General features: G+C 42.6%; 2 protein-coding genes across 3 annotated transcripts; both read left to right on the top strand.

Annotated features, from left to right (window-relative positions):
* Positions 1-2,414: 2,414 nt before the first annotated feature.
* LOC139914061 (cytochrome P450 2F2-like) lies at positions 2,415-6,918 on the top strand. The gene is made up of 10 exons (XM_078283282.1): positions 2,415-2,576; positions 3,776-3,938; positions 4,136-4,288; positions 4,504-4,664; positions 4,919-5,095; positions 5,239-5,377; positions 5,471-5,556; positions 5,655-5,756; positions 5,926-6,067; positions 6,725-6,918. The coding sequence occupies exons 1-10, from the start codon at positions 2,415-2,417 to the stop codon at positions 6,916-6,918; spliced, it is 1,479 nt and encodes a 492-aa protein (XP_078139408.1).
* A 2,963-nt stretch (positions 6,919-9,881) lies between these two features.
* setd6 (SET domain containing 6, protein lysine methyltransferase) lies at positions 9,882-16,653 on the top strand. Of its 2 annotated transcripts, none has more exons than XM_071902260.2 (9): positions 9,882-10,009; positions 11,377-11,457; positions 11,800-11,944; positions 12,256-12,397; positions 12,868-13,062; positions 13,190-13,334; positions 14,323-14,503; positions 14,680-14,816; positions 15,280-16,653. In XM_071902260.2, exons 1-9 carry the CDS (start codon positions 9,983-9,985, stop codon positions 15,613-15,615), a joined length of 1,389 nt encoding a protein of 462 aa, XP_071758361.2. In that variant the 5' UTR covers positions 9,882-9,982; the 3' UTR covers positions 15,616-16,653. The 2 variants fall into 2 exon arrangements, with proteins under 2 accessions (XP_071758361.2, XP_071758362.2); XM_071902261.2 differs by having other exon boundaries at positions 9,951-10,009; positions 11,381-11,457.
* The last annotated feature ends 380 nt before the right edge of the window (positions 16,654-17,033 follow it).

The raw sequence follows: 17,033 nt of genomic DNA, 5'->3' as shown, positions 1-17,033 counted from the left end.
CAGCTCCTATAGCAGGTGTATCTGAAGATTCTTCCAAGCCGCTTGTCCATCCAGAGAATCAGGCTGATGATGATGAGAGACGGCAGAACCATGTAACTGTAACAGTGTATGATGTTCCTGTCTGACTGGCACGGACATGCAAAGTCAATCTGGAACAAAAGGTGGTAACATAAGAGGAACGTTATGAGTATAATCTGACTTGTTGCAGTCTTAAGGTCTTCTCCTTTGGGGAGATAAGCGAAAAAGCTGGTGTAGCTCCGTATGAATGCCATGTTGCTGCAAGCATTGGAAGTGCAGACGCAGCTCTGTGCAGCATTTGTTTTGGTACTGAGCAACCATGCTGCTGGTACAGTGCGGCTCCTCCTACTACTATACTTAGCAAAATGCTTGGACAGAGACACCAGCTCATGCCCACTAAAATGCACCTCACATTGTCCGATGAATCAGTTCACAATGTCGAGGGAAAGCACGTGCAGCCTCTGCTTATCTGTTTGAGATGCTGCACCCAAACAATAAGACAGTCACTCAAACTGAAGCACAAACCATATTCTGTGGGGCAATATGGACAGGTATGAGAGCTACATAAGGTGGTGCAAAGGTAAATCTCACAGCTCACATGTCCCCCATGAATGATGCGGGCACAAAATGAACTTGACTTGGACACACCTGTATTATTGGGAATTGAAAGGCTCTTAATACCAAAAGAGATCTGAAAAACCAGTGTGGGAAACCCATGTATCCCAACCTTTGAAAGAAAAATCGAGCCTCAATCTTTAATCCAATCTAATCTTAATCTGGTCATTAAGGGAGCGGACTGTAACGTCTTGCAACTTGACACCATAAAACCTGAGGAAATCGTACCCAGTTCCATCTGGTGCTAAAGGGTGAAGAGATTGAGAGATTGCATAGCTGTCCATACCTGTGAACCCAACCTTGATAAATCGCTCTCCTTCAGCAGTAAGTCACAGTTCATGCATAAAAATACCAGCAGCATATGTATCTCCTGCTCAGTCATGCAAAGCTCTAACCCACATATTCATTTCCCTATAGCCTATTGAAAACATTTCTGCACGTGTTAACGGTGAAACTTACTTTGTTTCTTTGTTGTATTGTGTCGTATTGTATTGCATCTTACAATATTATATTGTATCATATTGTATGGTATTGTATCATATAGTATCGTAGAAGTGGGTCTAAATTAGAAACTATTTTTTAGATTGTCATGGAACAACATGTAAACATCTATTTTGTATGGTAGTTGGTCATGATGTTAGCTATGTTGGCCTTCGTGAACAGAATATGAAATGATGAAAATGTATAACTTTGTAATGTTGATAGACATCATGGGTTGTGTGTAGCTGGCTCATACCTTTTATTTTTGGCAGGGTTTAGTGGGTTTGGCTCATTGTAAATATTGAGTGGTATGTATGTATGTATGTATGTAGGTGCCAACCCTACAATTGCAATCTTCAAAATTATGTGACTTCCACAGGTAAATTTTGTGAAATGCATTCAGTTGTTCTTTTTCCCAGGTTTGATGCTGTTCTGTAATTACATGGCTATTAATTTAATCATTAATTAAGCTACTGTATTATAGCCGTACTTAAAGTCTAGCGTTCAATGTGTAGACTGTGGACAGCTGTGAGGAAGGAGGCTATGTGATCTTTTTCTATTTCTGGGTCATAACCATGATTTGGTTTTGGGGAAAGCGAAAATGGGCCCCTAAATTATTATATTATTATATTATATTATTATTGTATAAGTCTTTCTCTCAAGTCCCGTAAAAGGTAGGCTTCATAAAACACTAGCAGCCCAAAAGCAAGTTCAATGTTGTTATATTGGCCCACACAATAGCCCCTAACATCTGTTTTCAGGGCTTTTGTGTATGTAGTTTATGAGAAACACTTAAAACTGCAGGTCTAGAAAGTTTGAAAAACACTGCTTAGTGAATGCTACCTGAACCTGGCCACAAGATAAGAAGGCCACAAGCATTTCAGTTCAGCTCAGTCATTCATACATATATACAATAACACTAAACAAATTATGTATGCACCAGAACATAAAAAAAATAAAATAATTATTTGGAAAAAATACAATGTATACAGTTGAAAAAATACAATAATTCACCCAGCTGTTTACAGCACTAGGAAATCAGCAGCAAGCAGGCCAAAACAGCACTCTTTAGTACACTTCAAGGCATTCAGGAAGATTGTATAGAAAAAGGAACAATGGGCCAATATATTTCTTGTAAGTGAATGGGATATAACACACCTCCCCAGCAGCCAATGAAACCATTCCATTCGCGTGGTGGTGTGTGCTTATCAAGCAGGACTCTGTGTGTGTGAAGATGTGTGAGAGAGTGTGTGTCCGGGATTTGTGAGCAAACGGCTCACAAATCAGCACCAAGTTCCACCATGTTTGGATCTCTGTTTCTCCTCTGGCTGGCTATTTGTCTCCTGGTCTTCCTCTTTCGGACCCGCAGGGCTAAAAACTTCCCCCCAGGCCCCCAGCCCGTCCCTATCTTTGGAAACCTGCTGCAGCTCAATCTGGAGAATACCATTGGAGATCTGGAGAGGGTAAAATCCAATTTTACTTCATGAAAACAGTTGGATACCAAATTCATGTACTCATGCAATATTCAGAGATGAGTCAAATAGTATTTGCAGATAATTCTATCATCTGATTTAACATTTTTTGGAGTACAAGATGATTGACTAAACTTTGACTGTGATTGACTAAACTTTCTGACACTCACTGTATTGTCCTATATGGCAGTCCCCACTCATCTGATAGTCCAGTCAGTTATAACAAACTGTAACAGATATGTGACCTGGTAATACCAGGTGATCAAATATTCAGTCTGGAGGGATTGGGAACTCGGAGTGGGTGATGTAGAATACTACATGGTAAAGATAGTCACATATGAAATTCATTCAGCTTAACTCTTGAATGGAAGATAATTGAATTATTTTGCACAATCATTTCCACACACATATTATAATACAATGATTCATGTGCTGCAACCATTCATCTGCACTACCAGATGCTTTGTATGTATTGTATGTCATTTTAATGACCTTACAGTATGTGGCTACTCCCACATACTGTAAGTATGGCAAAGTGGAAGGCAAAGTTCCACTTCCATGAACAGTGAAGTCAATCTAATCTAATCTAATAAGTGTAAGTCCAAGTGTAGTGTAGGTAATTGTTGACAGAGTGGACATGCAGATGGGTGGTGCTGGGAAACTCTACTTTACAACTGAGTCTGTTGGAGGTGTTGTGGGTCTAATTTACTGTCAGGCAATACTGGCCTACCTGATAAAAACACATCAACCAATCAGCTCACTAAAAACAACACACCAAATAACAACAACTAACTAACTAACTTACTAATTAACTGAGTTTCTCTCATGCTGCCATAGCTGAGTGTTTGCTATGGCAACTTATCTCAGCAACTAACCAATTAGCCAAATAACTACCAACCACCTGCTGATCAGCTGACCAACCACCCACCAACCAACCATGTGACTCTTTTATGCTGTCCTAGATTAGTGTTAACTATCGCAAGGGTTCAGCAACCAATTAACTAATTATCTATTATTATTATTATTATCTAACAGTTATTGCCTGACCGGTCTCTCGCGTTCTGCCCTAGCTGACTGTTCTCTATCAATGCCAAGGTGTTCAGCAACCAATCAACTAACTGAATGACTGACTAACTCTAACTGACAAACCATCCAATCAGCTAACTGACTGTTCTCTTTTTCTGCCCTAGCTCAGTGTTCGCTATGGCAAGGTTTTCAGCCTGTACTTTGGTGGCCGGCCAGCAGTCATTCTGAATGGGACCAAGGCTATGAGGGAAGCCCTTGTTACCAAGGCAACTGACTTTGCCGGACGTCCTAATGGACTGCTGCTCAGCCACCTAACACAAGGCAAAGGTGTGTTTAAGTGCTACAATGGCTATACACACATATAGTACATATTTGTTTATGTTGCTGATGTTTATAAATGTCAAAGTGAAATAGGCCATGTTTCGAGTTATGGAGATTAATGAAAGTTGCAAAGAGCATGAATCCATAAGAATGTATATTATTATTAATGACAATAATATACAGTCCCACAATTATTATTTTAGGTGTGATCATGGCAGACTACGGCCCCGGTTGGAGGGAGCACCGTCGCTTTGCTCTGATGACCCTGAGGAACTTTGGTCTGGGGAAGCAGTCCATGGAGGAGAGGATTCTGAGAGAGGTAGACCATGTTGCTGCTGTGCTGCAGAAGAGCATTGGTCAGTACCAGTGTAGGCAGAGGTGTAATCAAGAGTATATACAAACTCTTTTCTGGGTACTTGGATGGTTGGGATCACAATATGAACTCAAACATGGAATATTTGACAATCCTAAATATTTACGGGACATTGACGTGCATGTAAATACACTCATTGTAAACATATCTTCTGCAGTGCAGCCTAATAATGCCTCGTCTTCTTATTACTCGACCCAGGAAAGTCGATGGACCCTCAGACCTTGTTCCACAACGCTTCCTGTGACATCATCTGCTCCATTATGTTCGGGGCGCGCTACGATTACGAGCACGAGTTTTTCCAGGCCATGATCAAGATGATGGCCGACAACTCCAAAATCGCCAACGGACCCTGGGGGATGGTAGGTGTTCCATTTATGATTCAGGGGCTAACGAAGATGTGAGGTTAGGGTTGCTGCTCTCCTGTGACCGCCTTGAGAATTCAATTCGGGTGTTTTCCCACTTTTTCACTTGACCTGAAAGTTGTGCATGGTCATTTATATGGTGAGAAGGTTTTATGTCCTTATAGGGCACGCAAAACTTGTCAAAAACCCCAAAACAAAACAAGTCTGACTTACACTTGTACTTTCCTGCGTTATTATTATTATTGTTGTAGATCTACGACACCATGCCCCTGCTGAGGAGCCTGCCGCTGCCCTTCCAGAACCCTCTCAAGGCCTACTGCACCATCAAACATCATGTCATGGACATCGTAGAGCAGCACAGAGCCTCGCGCTCCCCAAACCAGCCCCGGGACGTCATAGACAGTTACCTTGACCAGATGGACAAGAGGGTAAGGGGCCGAGTATGTGTGTTTTCCAACAGGAAGTCTCATCCCGTCTCTTCACTTTCCCTTCCCTTCCCTTCCCTTCCCCTCTCTCCTCAACTTGTGTCATCTGCTTCCCCCCCCGCCCCCACTCCCTGCCTGTTCCTCAGAATGCGGAGGAGGGCAATGTGTTTGATGAAGACCAGATGGTGGTGATGTTGCTGGACCTGCTGTTTGCCGGGACAGACACCACCTCCAACACCATCCGCTTCGCTGTGCTCTACCTCATGACCCACCCCGACGTCCAGGGTGAGTCCCGGAGTCTGGCTGCGCCGGTTTCTAACATGTGCTGTGTTTAACGACTGCTGTGAATAAACTGAACTGATTTCTGTTCTGTCACAGAGCGTTGTCAGCAGGAGATAGACCAGGTGCTGGAGGGAAAGGATCAGGCCAGTTTTGAAGACAGACACAGGATGCTGTACATGCAGGTGCTGTGGTACAAGATTATACACAAGGATGGGTATTCTGATTCAGTTTAGTCTCTATCATATAATAGATTGATAGAAAATTTTATCTTTCCTTGCAGGCAGTGATCCAGGAAGCCCAGCGTTTCTCCAGCTCTCTGCCTCTCAGTGTCTTCCACTCCACCACCAAGGACACTGAGCTCATGGGATACCAGATACCCAAGGTAAGAGCAGATTGCCCTTGTTTGAAGTAGAGTGGATCTTTTTTCATGGATACGCAGCCCTGTTTAAGAAAAAATGGAGGAATGAAGGCATTCTACCTAGGTCACTTTTACTCCTTTCATAACTTGTCTATGTTCTGACTTCAAACCCCGCTTCCACCTTTTCCCTCAGGGAACCTTGGTCATCCCTAACCTGTCGTCAGTGCTGTATGAGGAGGAACAGTGGAAGTTCCCTCATGAATTCAACCCTGAAAACTTCCTCAACGATCAGGGGGAGCTGCTGAAACTGGAGGCGTTTATGCCTTTCTCTGTTGGTGAGAATTCGTAGAATTACCGCAAGCGATCGAGACCGTCGCTGAGAAACCTGTGACCTTGTTCCTGTGAGTTTACTAACCACATTGAGCCACCGCGCCGCTGGAAACTGATTTCTCAGAGTCCAATCCCTGCCGGTGCCAAGCCCTGTGGAGCGGCGTGGGTCCTGAGTCCTGAGGGCGAGGGGCTTTGTCCCCGTCTTCACACGGCAAATCTGCTGGATTGCTTTACCTTCAACTTCAACTTTTGAGAAAAACTAGCACTGGTGTGAAATAGCCAGATAGCGTTTTTTACAGTAATCACAACAAGGTATCACAATTATTTTGACAATGGTTGATGTTTAAAGATGCTACATGTAGCACCTTTAACAATGCACAAAACAATGATGGCTTCTCAGTTCATGGCTCATATCCCAGGATGCCTTCCTATGGTTGTTTACATCCAAAATCGTGAGTCCATAGGTCTATGGAAGGGCCTGCCTAAATTGTTTTTGTTTACATAATGTATTTCACTTCTATATATGTACAGCGTCTGTGTGTGGGAGGCGGGGGATTGATGTTGTTATTGTGCACTTGCATATCCGCGGTCACCATCTGTTTCCAGGGGAGGGCCTGTTGTTGTCATTGATAATGTTGTTATTGTTTACTTGTGTATCCCAGGTCCCCGTATGTGTCTTGGAGAGGGCCTGGCTCGTATGGAGCTCTTCCTCATCTTGGTGACTCTGCTGAGGAAGTTCCAGTTCATCTGGCCAGAGGACGCAGGACAGCCAGACTACACTCCGGTCTTCGGGGTCACCCAGGCCCCTAAACCCTACCGCATGATCGTCAGACTCCGAGAGAGCCGGGAGGGCTGAGGAGGAGACCGGGAAGAAGAGGAGGAGAAGAGTAGGACTCAAAACCTGAGGGGAGCCAGTTTTAGGGGGGATTGGGAATTATCAAAAACATCCCCATTATTAACTGCTGATTTAGGGAAAATGTGTTTGAAAACCCACCTGTAATTCTTCTTGGTAAACTTTGCTGCTGGTAATCACGCTAATGTGGTGTGTTTCACATTGTAATTGGGGATTGACTGACAGGGAGCACACAGCAACCTGTTGGGATTCATGAAATGCCCCAACATATGCGAATGCATGATATAGGGAAATAACACCCAATATGTAGTATAATATATAGTTCAAAGTCACATTCGGTTCAAGGCAGTCAGAAAAACACTTGATCAGCAGGGCCAAATAGGCTCTGCTAACATATAATGGAGGGCAGGCAGTGTGTGAAAGGGAATGACTTGTTTAGAGAGATTATGTTCAGTCTAATGTTTAACTGCATGGATCACTGAGTGTTATTTGAGTATTTGGTTAATAAATTACCAAAGTTGCTCACTCACTTTTCTTCTGTGATTTGTGTGGGTGGGTGTGTCTGTGTGGGTGGGTGGTTGTGTGGGCGGGTGGGTGGGTGTGGGTGTGTGAAGGGGGAGTGAAAGAGAGAGAGCTCTCAGTACTGTATGTCTCAAAGCAATTAATTTTCTGGAAAAGAAAATGCAGACAAGCTACAGTAGCAGCTGGAAATACCTCCTGTGTTGTTCACAATTTCATCATCAGGATAATCGCTGTGACCCATCTCCAGACTTTCCAGACCTGTGAAGAAACCCTGTCCATATTTTCCCATCTGCCCATGATCATGAAACTTCAAATTTTTCCGCAAAGCAATGCAAAAAAAATATTTGAGTTATTGTTGTGGCAATTTATTGCTGTGCTTCTTTAGCCATTCAACCTGCCAATGTTGCATTGATTTTAGCCTATTATGAAATCCTGTAGGTCCAGGAGGTCCTGTAATAATACCAATGGTAAGACCTTTATTTCTGTAGCACACTTCAGAACAGAGTGCTTTACATACAATAAAATAATAATAAATAAAATCCATAAAAACTTAACAATACAAAGTCAGATCAATGAAAAACACTGAATCCTCCTAGTGCTGTTTCCTAATGTTCACCACTATAGGAACTGCATTAGTGGATCATTGTTCGTCTGGAGCCTCACCTCAGACCTGTTTACCAGGAAGTCACTGCTGCTAATGACGAAGATCTGAGGATCACTGGATCACACAAGCCTCTCCACCACGTCAAGGTCATGATCCCAGGAGAGGACTTATGCTACACTCAACCACACTAGCAAGGCTAAACTTTTTTATCCTTATTTATCCAGGGAATGTCGACACAGCACCACGCACGTTTTCAGCCCTGTCATGCTTCACAATCAGACAGTTTCACACTGAAAGCTGAGAGCTGCCCAGTACAGCCACAGTCTTCTACTGTTGGCCATCAGGAGCTACTCAGTACAAGTGGTTTAAAGGATAAGGCCGGTGTTTTTTAATGCATTGCTTACCGTCAACAAATCCTATGAAAATAACAAAATCAACAATGCGTTTGCTCTACTCCCGTTACTTTCTGACTTCCCACGTACCATATGGTACGTATATTATGAAAAACTGCTAAATTTTGAAATAGTCACATTGAAATCATCTTGTCGGGAAACAGCTCATTGGCTGAATACATGGCTTTTGGCTTCCTTTGGATCTTTCCACTGGTATCTGCAGGAGATTATGCAGGGAAAAAAGATATCATATTCTATCAGCTAAGCCAGTTTCTTTCAAGTATTTAATGGTCTAACTATATATTTTGCTTGATGAATTCCCAAGAAGGCTTGTTCATGGGTTATTACAATGTGTAATGTTTTCTTTCTTTTTATATCTGTTGGAAGAATATCCACCTCTTCACTGCTCTCTTCACGGACACGGGCAGGTAGAGGAAGCTGATGTATTTGCCTTTATTTGCAACCTGTATAACAGCTGAAAGATATCTATTAATTATATTCAATTATTTTGGAATATAGATCTCTCTGATCATGTTCAATCAATAAACTAGGAGAGGATCTGGAAAAACAGCTGATCCATTTCAAGTTCATACACAGATACTACTTAACCCCAAAGAGAAGATACTGTATGCAGCTTATTTCATCACCTAATTGTACTTAATGTTCTTTAAACCATTATATGATGTGGGAATGTCCTCTTGTTAGATCTTTCTGGAAGGAAGTAACTGATTTCCTATCTAATACACTGAATACAATAAAATACAATGCATCTAATTATCCATCTTTGATGATACTTCTTTCAATATGTCATTAAATCAAAAGTGTCTCTGCTTGGCAGGCTGTACAGCTGCAAAGAAGATGTTAGTAATGAGGTGGCAACATCCCCATGTTCTCCCAAAAATGGACTCAGCTGGTATCAGATATTTTAATAATGTAATTATCTACAGCAAAACTCAATGGGGCTAGCTCTGAAACAATTGAGGTCTGGAGGAATATGATTACTACGGCAAGAGAGTGAATTCAGTAATTTATTGATTTTTAATCTCATTCTTAAATTGATTTTCAAGAATTTCTGCCTTCTAAAAGCTTTTTATTTTTTATTTTTTATTTTTATTTTTTATTGTGAAAGTAATTACAGATTGGACCTTGACAGTAGGCCTTTACCCGTGGGGGGAGAGGGTTTGGTGTGGGTATAGATAAATGTATCTATGTATGTGTGTATACAGTATATTTTCTGTATTTACATTGTTTAAGGATGATGGCATGAGGGAGGGGGAAAAGGGAAACTAATGCTAAACAAATACTAAATTAAATATGTGTAACAAAATTTGAACAAAAAAACCCCATCTTGTCTGCATGTTGACCTGTAGGAGGGGTTGTGAGGTCATTGATTGGTCGGATGTATGTGGCTGCATGTCCACCGCCTACAAGCCTCCATTTTGGTCAAACTTAGCCCATGTGTTGCTCTAGTCCGCATGCTCCTGAGACAACGTTTCCCTGAGGCTAGTTGGGCAGCTGACAAGACCGCTTTGACTCTTGGATTCTCAAAATGGCAACAGAAGCGAAAAGACCCAAGGTTAGAATTTAGCGTTAATCCATTTTAACCGAAGAACGATGCTGATTTTGCTTGAGCCGTTATTTGTGCGTGTATCTAGCTGTTAGCCAGCCCCAGTACACGCTGCTGTCTTTCTCTACGTAGCAGCGGTCTCCTTAGCTAACGTTATCTTTACAGGCTTTTCACACTGCACTTAGCCTGGGGCAGAGTCCTTCCGTAGCCCTGGGCTAACGAACAGTTCACACAGGCAAATTGGACAGTATAAACGGGCTAAAGTCGTATAAGCCCGACTTTAGCCCAGGGCTATCTGAACCTGCTCCGGAGCAGGGCTATCTCCAGAAACTCGTTTAAAAACAGGGCTATCTGTTCGCTGAGTGGGGAAGGGGTTAAGCTAACTCCTGTCCAGCTGTTAGCCAAGATAACCATATGCTAAGCAGTCCATTTCTTAACTAGTGGATAATGTTAAGACAGCAGCAACGTCGTCACTGGCTACGGGAAACAGCCATGGACAGCACGGTTTCCTAGCAACAGCGCACACAAGTCCTCCTTGGGATAAAGGAGCCAGTCAGATAGCCCTGGGCTAAAGTCAGGGTTATTTTTAATTTGCCTGTGTGAAAAGTCTTATATTATTATTGCTAAATCTGCTCCTGCCTACCTTGTGTTTTTCACTATGTTTGTCCTACATAATTTTGTTCATCACTGATTGTGTTTAGTTAGATCTAGCTAGACACATTCTCTGTAAAGTCCTCTGAGACATGCTTGTGATAAAGGGCTATATAAATAAACTTGACTTGACTTGACTTGAGAAACAGTGCAAATGGAGAGCTAGACTTTGAACGATTATGGATGACTGCAGTGTAGCCTAGGAGTTTGACATCTTGTCTACCTGTATCTGTATTGTCAATGTGTGTGAACTAGCTCATCTTATCTATTAATATGTTGCATATTGGTTGGGATGGTGATTGTTGTCATTGATGGTACCAGTATGGTAGTGTGGACATGCCTTCATTCTAGAAGTAAATCTATTTAGTTTTCATGCTTGTGGCTTTTTGTTTGATTATGGATTGATAGGTTGGTTGGTTGTTAGAATAATGGCAAATTAAAACATTGGATTGGCAGGCTAGCCGGTAATCATTCCATCATTTATTATATCATGACACCATAACAAATCATCATCTTTATTTACAATCATACATACTTCATAAAAGTTAACCAAAGTTACACAGCAGGCTACCTTGGATTTGTCAGCCGGTTGAAATCATGTGGACTGTCGAACAGTCAACTACTTTGTCGCTGGCAGAGAACAGTCACACACACCTCCGGCCATATTCCTTTTTGTTGTTTTGGTGTTGATGATGTTTATATCCATGTGACCTCTTTGCTGACAGGTAGACGAAGGCTCAGAGCTCAAGCCTCTGCAGAACTTTCTACAATGGTGTGACCGAGTCGGCCTGGTACTCAGCAATAAGGTAATTATTATCGCAACCTACACAATAATCTCAGACAGCCTGTATTAGTTAATCTGTCAAATCAACCTGTCTATGTCTGTTTGTTGGCCATCCAGTCAGTCAGTCATTATTGTACTCTGAGCTCTGTGTGTATCCCAGACTTGTGCAGTCAATCAATCATCCAGATTCATTAGGTTCCTCAGCTTTGAATCTTTCTGTCATTCAGCCAGCCAACTATTCACTCACTTATTGACACACTCATTAATTATTGTCTCCTTAAAACTGTGATACACAGATAATTTCTTAGGTAATATAGGTGAGCGACATTGTGCCTTGTGCTGGACGTCTCTCTCTCCCTCTCAGGTGTATGTGAGCAAAGAGGGGACAGTGGCAGAGTATGGCATGCTGGCTAAACAGGACATAGAGGAGGGGGAGGTTCTGTTCACCATCCCCAGATCTGCTCTTCTCCACCAGGGAACAACCAAGGTCTCTGCCCTGCTGGAACAAGGTGACAAGCAGGGACAGAAAAGCATGAATGGACCTATACTGATATTTAAGCATTGAAATTGTATCCTGATAAATACCATGCAGTCTTTTCAACCCCGGAATTGTTTCTTTGCAGGGAGGAAAGACTGTCTCCTTTTGACTGTCAGACACACTGTCTTTCTGTTGATCCATTTGCTCACATGCCCCACAGATCTGCGTTTCTGTATTGATTATATATTGATCTTTGCAAACTCATACTGCAGCTACATGTGCGATCGAGGCTGATCTCTCTGTTTCTACCCCTCTCGCTCTCTCTCTCTCTCTCCTTCCCAGACAAGGCCTCTCTGGAGAACTCGTCGGGCTGGGTTCCCCTGCTGCTGGCTCTGCTGTATGAGTACACTAACCCGCAGTCCCACTGGGGTCCCTACCTCTCCCTCTGGACTGACTTCAGGGCGCTGGACCAGCCCATGTTCTGGTGAGGAACAATCTTCAATCAGTGTATACGTTTCCCAGCAAGAATGTCAGGTCAAATTTTCTACTAATTGATTGGATTGAAAGTGACACACAAAGGAGACTAATTTAACTTGATGTACGTGTAAACTATATAAAGTTCCTTTTTTTTAAATTTTGTCTCCATCCTTGGTGCTCAGCGCTCATTGCTGTGGTGTTTCTGCACTGCACTTCCCACAGATCACCGGTCAATCAAACAGTGTGTCCAGTACTGTGACGTCTTTTTCCTTGGATATTCTGTTGATGCAGTTTGAGTTTCTACATGGCGCTCTTTTCTTTGTTCAGCTATGATGGCTGTCACTGCTCATGCTAACTACCCAGTTCTTCTTCTATTTATTCCAGACCTATCTAGCATCTTAAAAGAAGACTCTGCTGCTGTCCTGCTGTCAGTATTTTAAGTCTAGCATCCTTTACCGTGATTGATTATTGTTCCAGGGCCAAAGAGGAGAGAGACAGACTGTTGAGGGGAACAGGCGTTCCAGAGGCGGTGGACACAGACCTGGCCAACATCCAGAGGGAATACACAGACGTGGTCCTGCCCTTCATCGGCAGGCACCCTGATCTCTGGAACCCCAACACACACACCCTGGAGCTCTACACAAAGCTGGTGGCCTTTGTCATGGCGTACAGGTTAGCAGGCATGAGACGAACAACATTTGGATCCTCTTTGCCTTCATCATCCTTCTTTCTTCTCACTTGTGTCATCTGCTCCTTCCCCTCGGTCATCTCCTCTGTTTCTCCTTTCTTATCACTGTAGTTTCCAAGAGCCCCAGGAAGAGGAGGAGGAAGAGGAGGAGGAGGAGGAGGAAGAGGAGAAGGCCCCCAACCCACCGATGATGGTTCCCATGGCCGACATGCTTAACCACGTGTCGAGTCACAACGCCAATCTGGAGTACACACTGGTGAGGGGACACGTCGGAAACAGGAAAACATATTTTTCAAATATATCCCATCCAGATCTCATGGTTTGCTGTTGTTTAGTCTGCAAGGAATACATCTGGAATACACATCACTGAACCAGATCATTTCAGACCTGTCTATGCTGCCAGGCTAAAATCGATGGTGTCACTCACTGAGGTTGAAATTGACAAATTTAATCAGAATATTACTTGCTATGTAGACAGCTGTTATTCCTGAGCTCAGTAAAAAATAGTTCATCAAATACTTTTAACTTAACTTCTATACCTAGGGCAATATTTGCACACACCAGCAGTCAGCGCTTTTAAGTCGCGGCAGAGCGGAGCTGCAGAAAAGAGAAAATCTCTCTTGTTCTGTTTTGTGAGGTACTGAGATTAGTTACAGTGTCCTCTGCTGGTCAGAAATTCAAACAACCATAAAACTGATTTTGAAAAGGATTTTATTGTTGTTTTTTTCCCCCTCAATTCTTCAAAATGTATTGTCGGCGACCCAGAAAATCAGATCGGCGGCCGCCAGAAAATTATTTATGCAGGGAAAACCCTGTACCAGTGTCAAGCCAGGCAGAGTAATCAAAATAGAACTTCCAGTCACAATTCAAAATAAAACCCTTGTTGATGAACATATGTCATTTTATCAAGTCCAAAGTGAAAATACTGATTATATAAGGAAGGTTCTGTAGTAAGTCCATGCTGTTTTCCAAAATATTTTGTTCTTTTTTTTAAAATTTTTTATTGACAATAATTGAAAATCTTTTTTTTTTTTTTTTCAAAACTAAAAAAAAGTGCATCACAGTAACGGAGCCTGGGATTTCACTTTTCCAGTTGTGACAACACTGTCACTGTTGTGTCGCCATGACAAACCTTTGGTTGTCTGATTTGTGTGAGTGTCTTTTAGGAGTGTCCGAAGATGTCTTTCTCTCTGTCTCATATCCTCTTCTCTCGTTCGTTCTCTTACATTCGGTGTCTTTCTCAGGACAGTCTGAAGATGGTTTGCGTGCGCCCCATTAGAAAGGGGGAGGAGGTATTTAACACCTACGGGCAGATGGCCAACTGGCAGCTGCTGCACATGTACGGCTTCAGCGAGTCGTACTGTAGCAACAGCAACGACACCGCCGACGTCCCCCTGACCAGCCTCTACAGAGTCGCCACGCAAGGTGACCGACTCCAACACCTTTACACTTTAGGCATTCAACCAGGATGTCTAAAGTAAAAATGTCTGGTGTGAAGGGGCTATCATTGTCTCGTCCCTCCTTCCCTAAACCCTCTGTTCCTCTCTCTCCCTCTCCACTCCTCTTCATCTGCTCCTCTCCCTCCCGCTCCTTCCTCCCAGGTATTCAGTCCGATTTGGACCGGCAGCTGGTGGAGGAGAAGTGGCGGATGCTGTGTCAGACGGTGGGAGAGAAAGGAGCCTTCATCTTCGGCAAGCAGGGCTGCCTCACAGACACAGAGCTACACACCACGCTTAAGGTAAGGGAATACACAGAACAGTGCTGTGTGTATTGTGTGCATTTGTACTGAACAAGCACGGAATACTGGAAAAACCTCCTTAAATGGCTCTGGCATTCATTTCCGTTCATGAAAAAAGCATCTCATTTCAGACAGGCTACCCTTTGAGGCTTTGCTGTTATTGGAAACTTCACTGAATGCTTTATGTTATGTATATAAATGTTTAAATATTTACCAGATTTAATTCTTGTAAGTTAACACTGAAACTCTCCATGGAAACCAGTGCAGATGGCCTGCCCCATCTATTTTTAATGGAGAAGTCTATTAGTTTGAATTCCCATCACTTCTATCAAGGAAGCTACTTCTTTCTCGCTGAAACGTTAGGATCAACATGTTAACAGAGGCCCATGTAGTTTTGTTATGTCCGTCTCTTCTCCAGTTCCCACTCTACTTCATCATCTCATACTCCTCTCTCTGTCTCCAGGTGCTGTGCATGTCAGAGGAGGAGTTCCAGGAGTTCAGAAAGAACGAAGGATGGGAGGAAGAAGAAGAGGAGGAGGACGAGGAGGCTTTCTCCAACGAGGGTCTCCCTGGACTGAAGGCTCCGTGGCGGCGGCTCATCCACGCCGCGGCCCGCTTGACTCTGAATTCCTACGGAGATGGGGACGGGAAGGCGGGGGAGGGTGCGGACAGCGACCGGGCGCTAGTAGAGGACAAGGTAGCGCTTGCGGGACTGAGCGGCAGGCAGCAGAGGGCGCTGCAGGTGCGCTGCGGACAGAAGAGCATCCTGCACAGACTGATGGAGCTCACCGAGTCATGAGTGCAGCGACGGGGTACGGAGGAGGCCGGAGCATCTTCCTGTTTGCACTCTCAATATGCACTGCTAGAAAGTGTTCATTCATATATTTTTGTATGATGGTTTTTTGTTTGCCGTTATCCTTATTGAAAACAAGGATATTCATGAAAAACACCAGGCCACCCCGAACTGAAATTGTGTGGTAGTGGCCATTGTTTGCCTTAGCTGTTGCCCTTTAAAATGTGTGCAGTGTTGTATAAATTCTGATCGGATTTATACATGCATGAGGGTTCCTGTCCTTGACTGAATGAAATGTTTTCATTCAGTTCATTGATGATCATGTGTTGAGTCTTTGTATGAGGGCCAAAATAAAACTGCCCAGTCTTCAATCAAAAAAAAAAAAAAATCCCAATCAGACATGATGGTTCAAAGCAGCTTTTCCAGAGGCTTCATCACTTAATTATCTAAACCTTGAAAACAAAGTAGGAGTAATAACTCAACAACTGGATCTCATTATTATGATTCTGACTGTTGCATATAATCAAACATCACCTTAGATGGATTTGTGTGATGAGGGCACCAGAGTGGGCCTCATCATTGCATAGTCTCAAAGCTTTATTTTTGCCACTGCTGTGGCAGTCCAGTCAGTGTGGCAGGGGGTCTACACATTGGTGCTGAAACTCAAACATTTAGATTTTAATGAGTAGTACTTGTCTGCATCTCTAATCAGCAATATGTTGTGAAAATAACTGATATACCTCCTGATCCGTTTTGCTATGTGAAAAACAGGCATTTTAATGTTTGAAAATTGTAAACATTTTTCCAGATATGCATGTCGAACTTGCTGTAGGAATACAGCCAAGAACCTATTCACATCAAGCTCAAGGTTTATCAAAATGTGATTTCTACCTATGCACATCTAATGATCAAATTTGATCATTAGGTCTATACATGGTGCCAAAGTTTAACAACCGTAGATAGTCTCAGGTTACTATATTTTACAGCTTAAACAAAATTAAAGTTCATTCACTTTGACAGTTATTTGTCATTTTCCAAGTCACAACTTTTTAGTTCTAGGACATTTCCAGGTTCTGTAGCCCTGGGGATTTGTTTTGGATGAACTAGTTAAAATGTACATGATATACAGTACAACCATTTCCCCTTTTCTAATAAAAGCACAATACAGCATGTTTCAAAAGTAGGTATACAATTTTTAATAATGAAAAACAAAGCTGTTTAATTTGTCATTTTTTAACGTATTTAGTCATTTTAACAAAATATTTCAGCATTCAACAGTCCGTAACCAATAGGTATACCTGGAAACAGGAAAAATATGTAATACACAATGACTACTAATAATGTATATAAAAATGTATACCTACTTAAGAAACACTGGGTATATCAGCACTATATACAAGTTATTCTTGTGGTCCTAAATAAAC

This window comes from Centroberyx gerrardi, chromosome 4, assembly GCF_048128805.1.
Source record: "Centroberyx gerrardi isolate f3 chromosome 4, fCenGer3.hap1.cur.20231027, whole genome shotgun sequence".
In the NCBI taxonomy this organism is placed as follows: domain Eukaryota; kingdom Metazoa; phylum Chordata; class Actinopteri; order Beryciformes; family Berycidae; genus Centroberyx; species Centroberyx gerrardi.
This window is presented reverse-complemented; position numbering and strand designations above follow the sequence as displayed.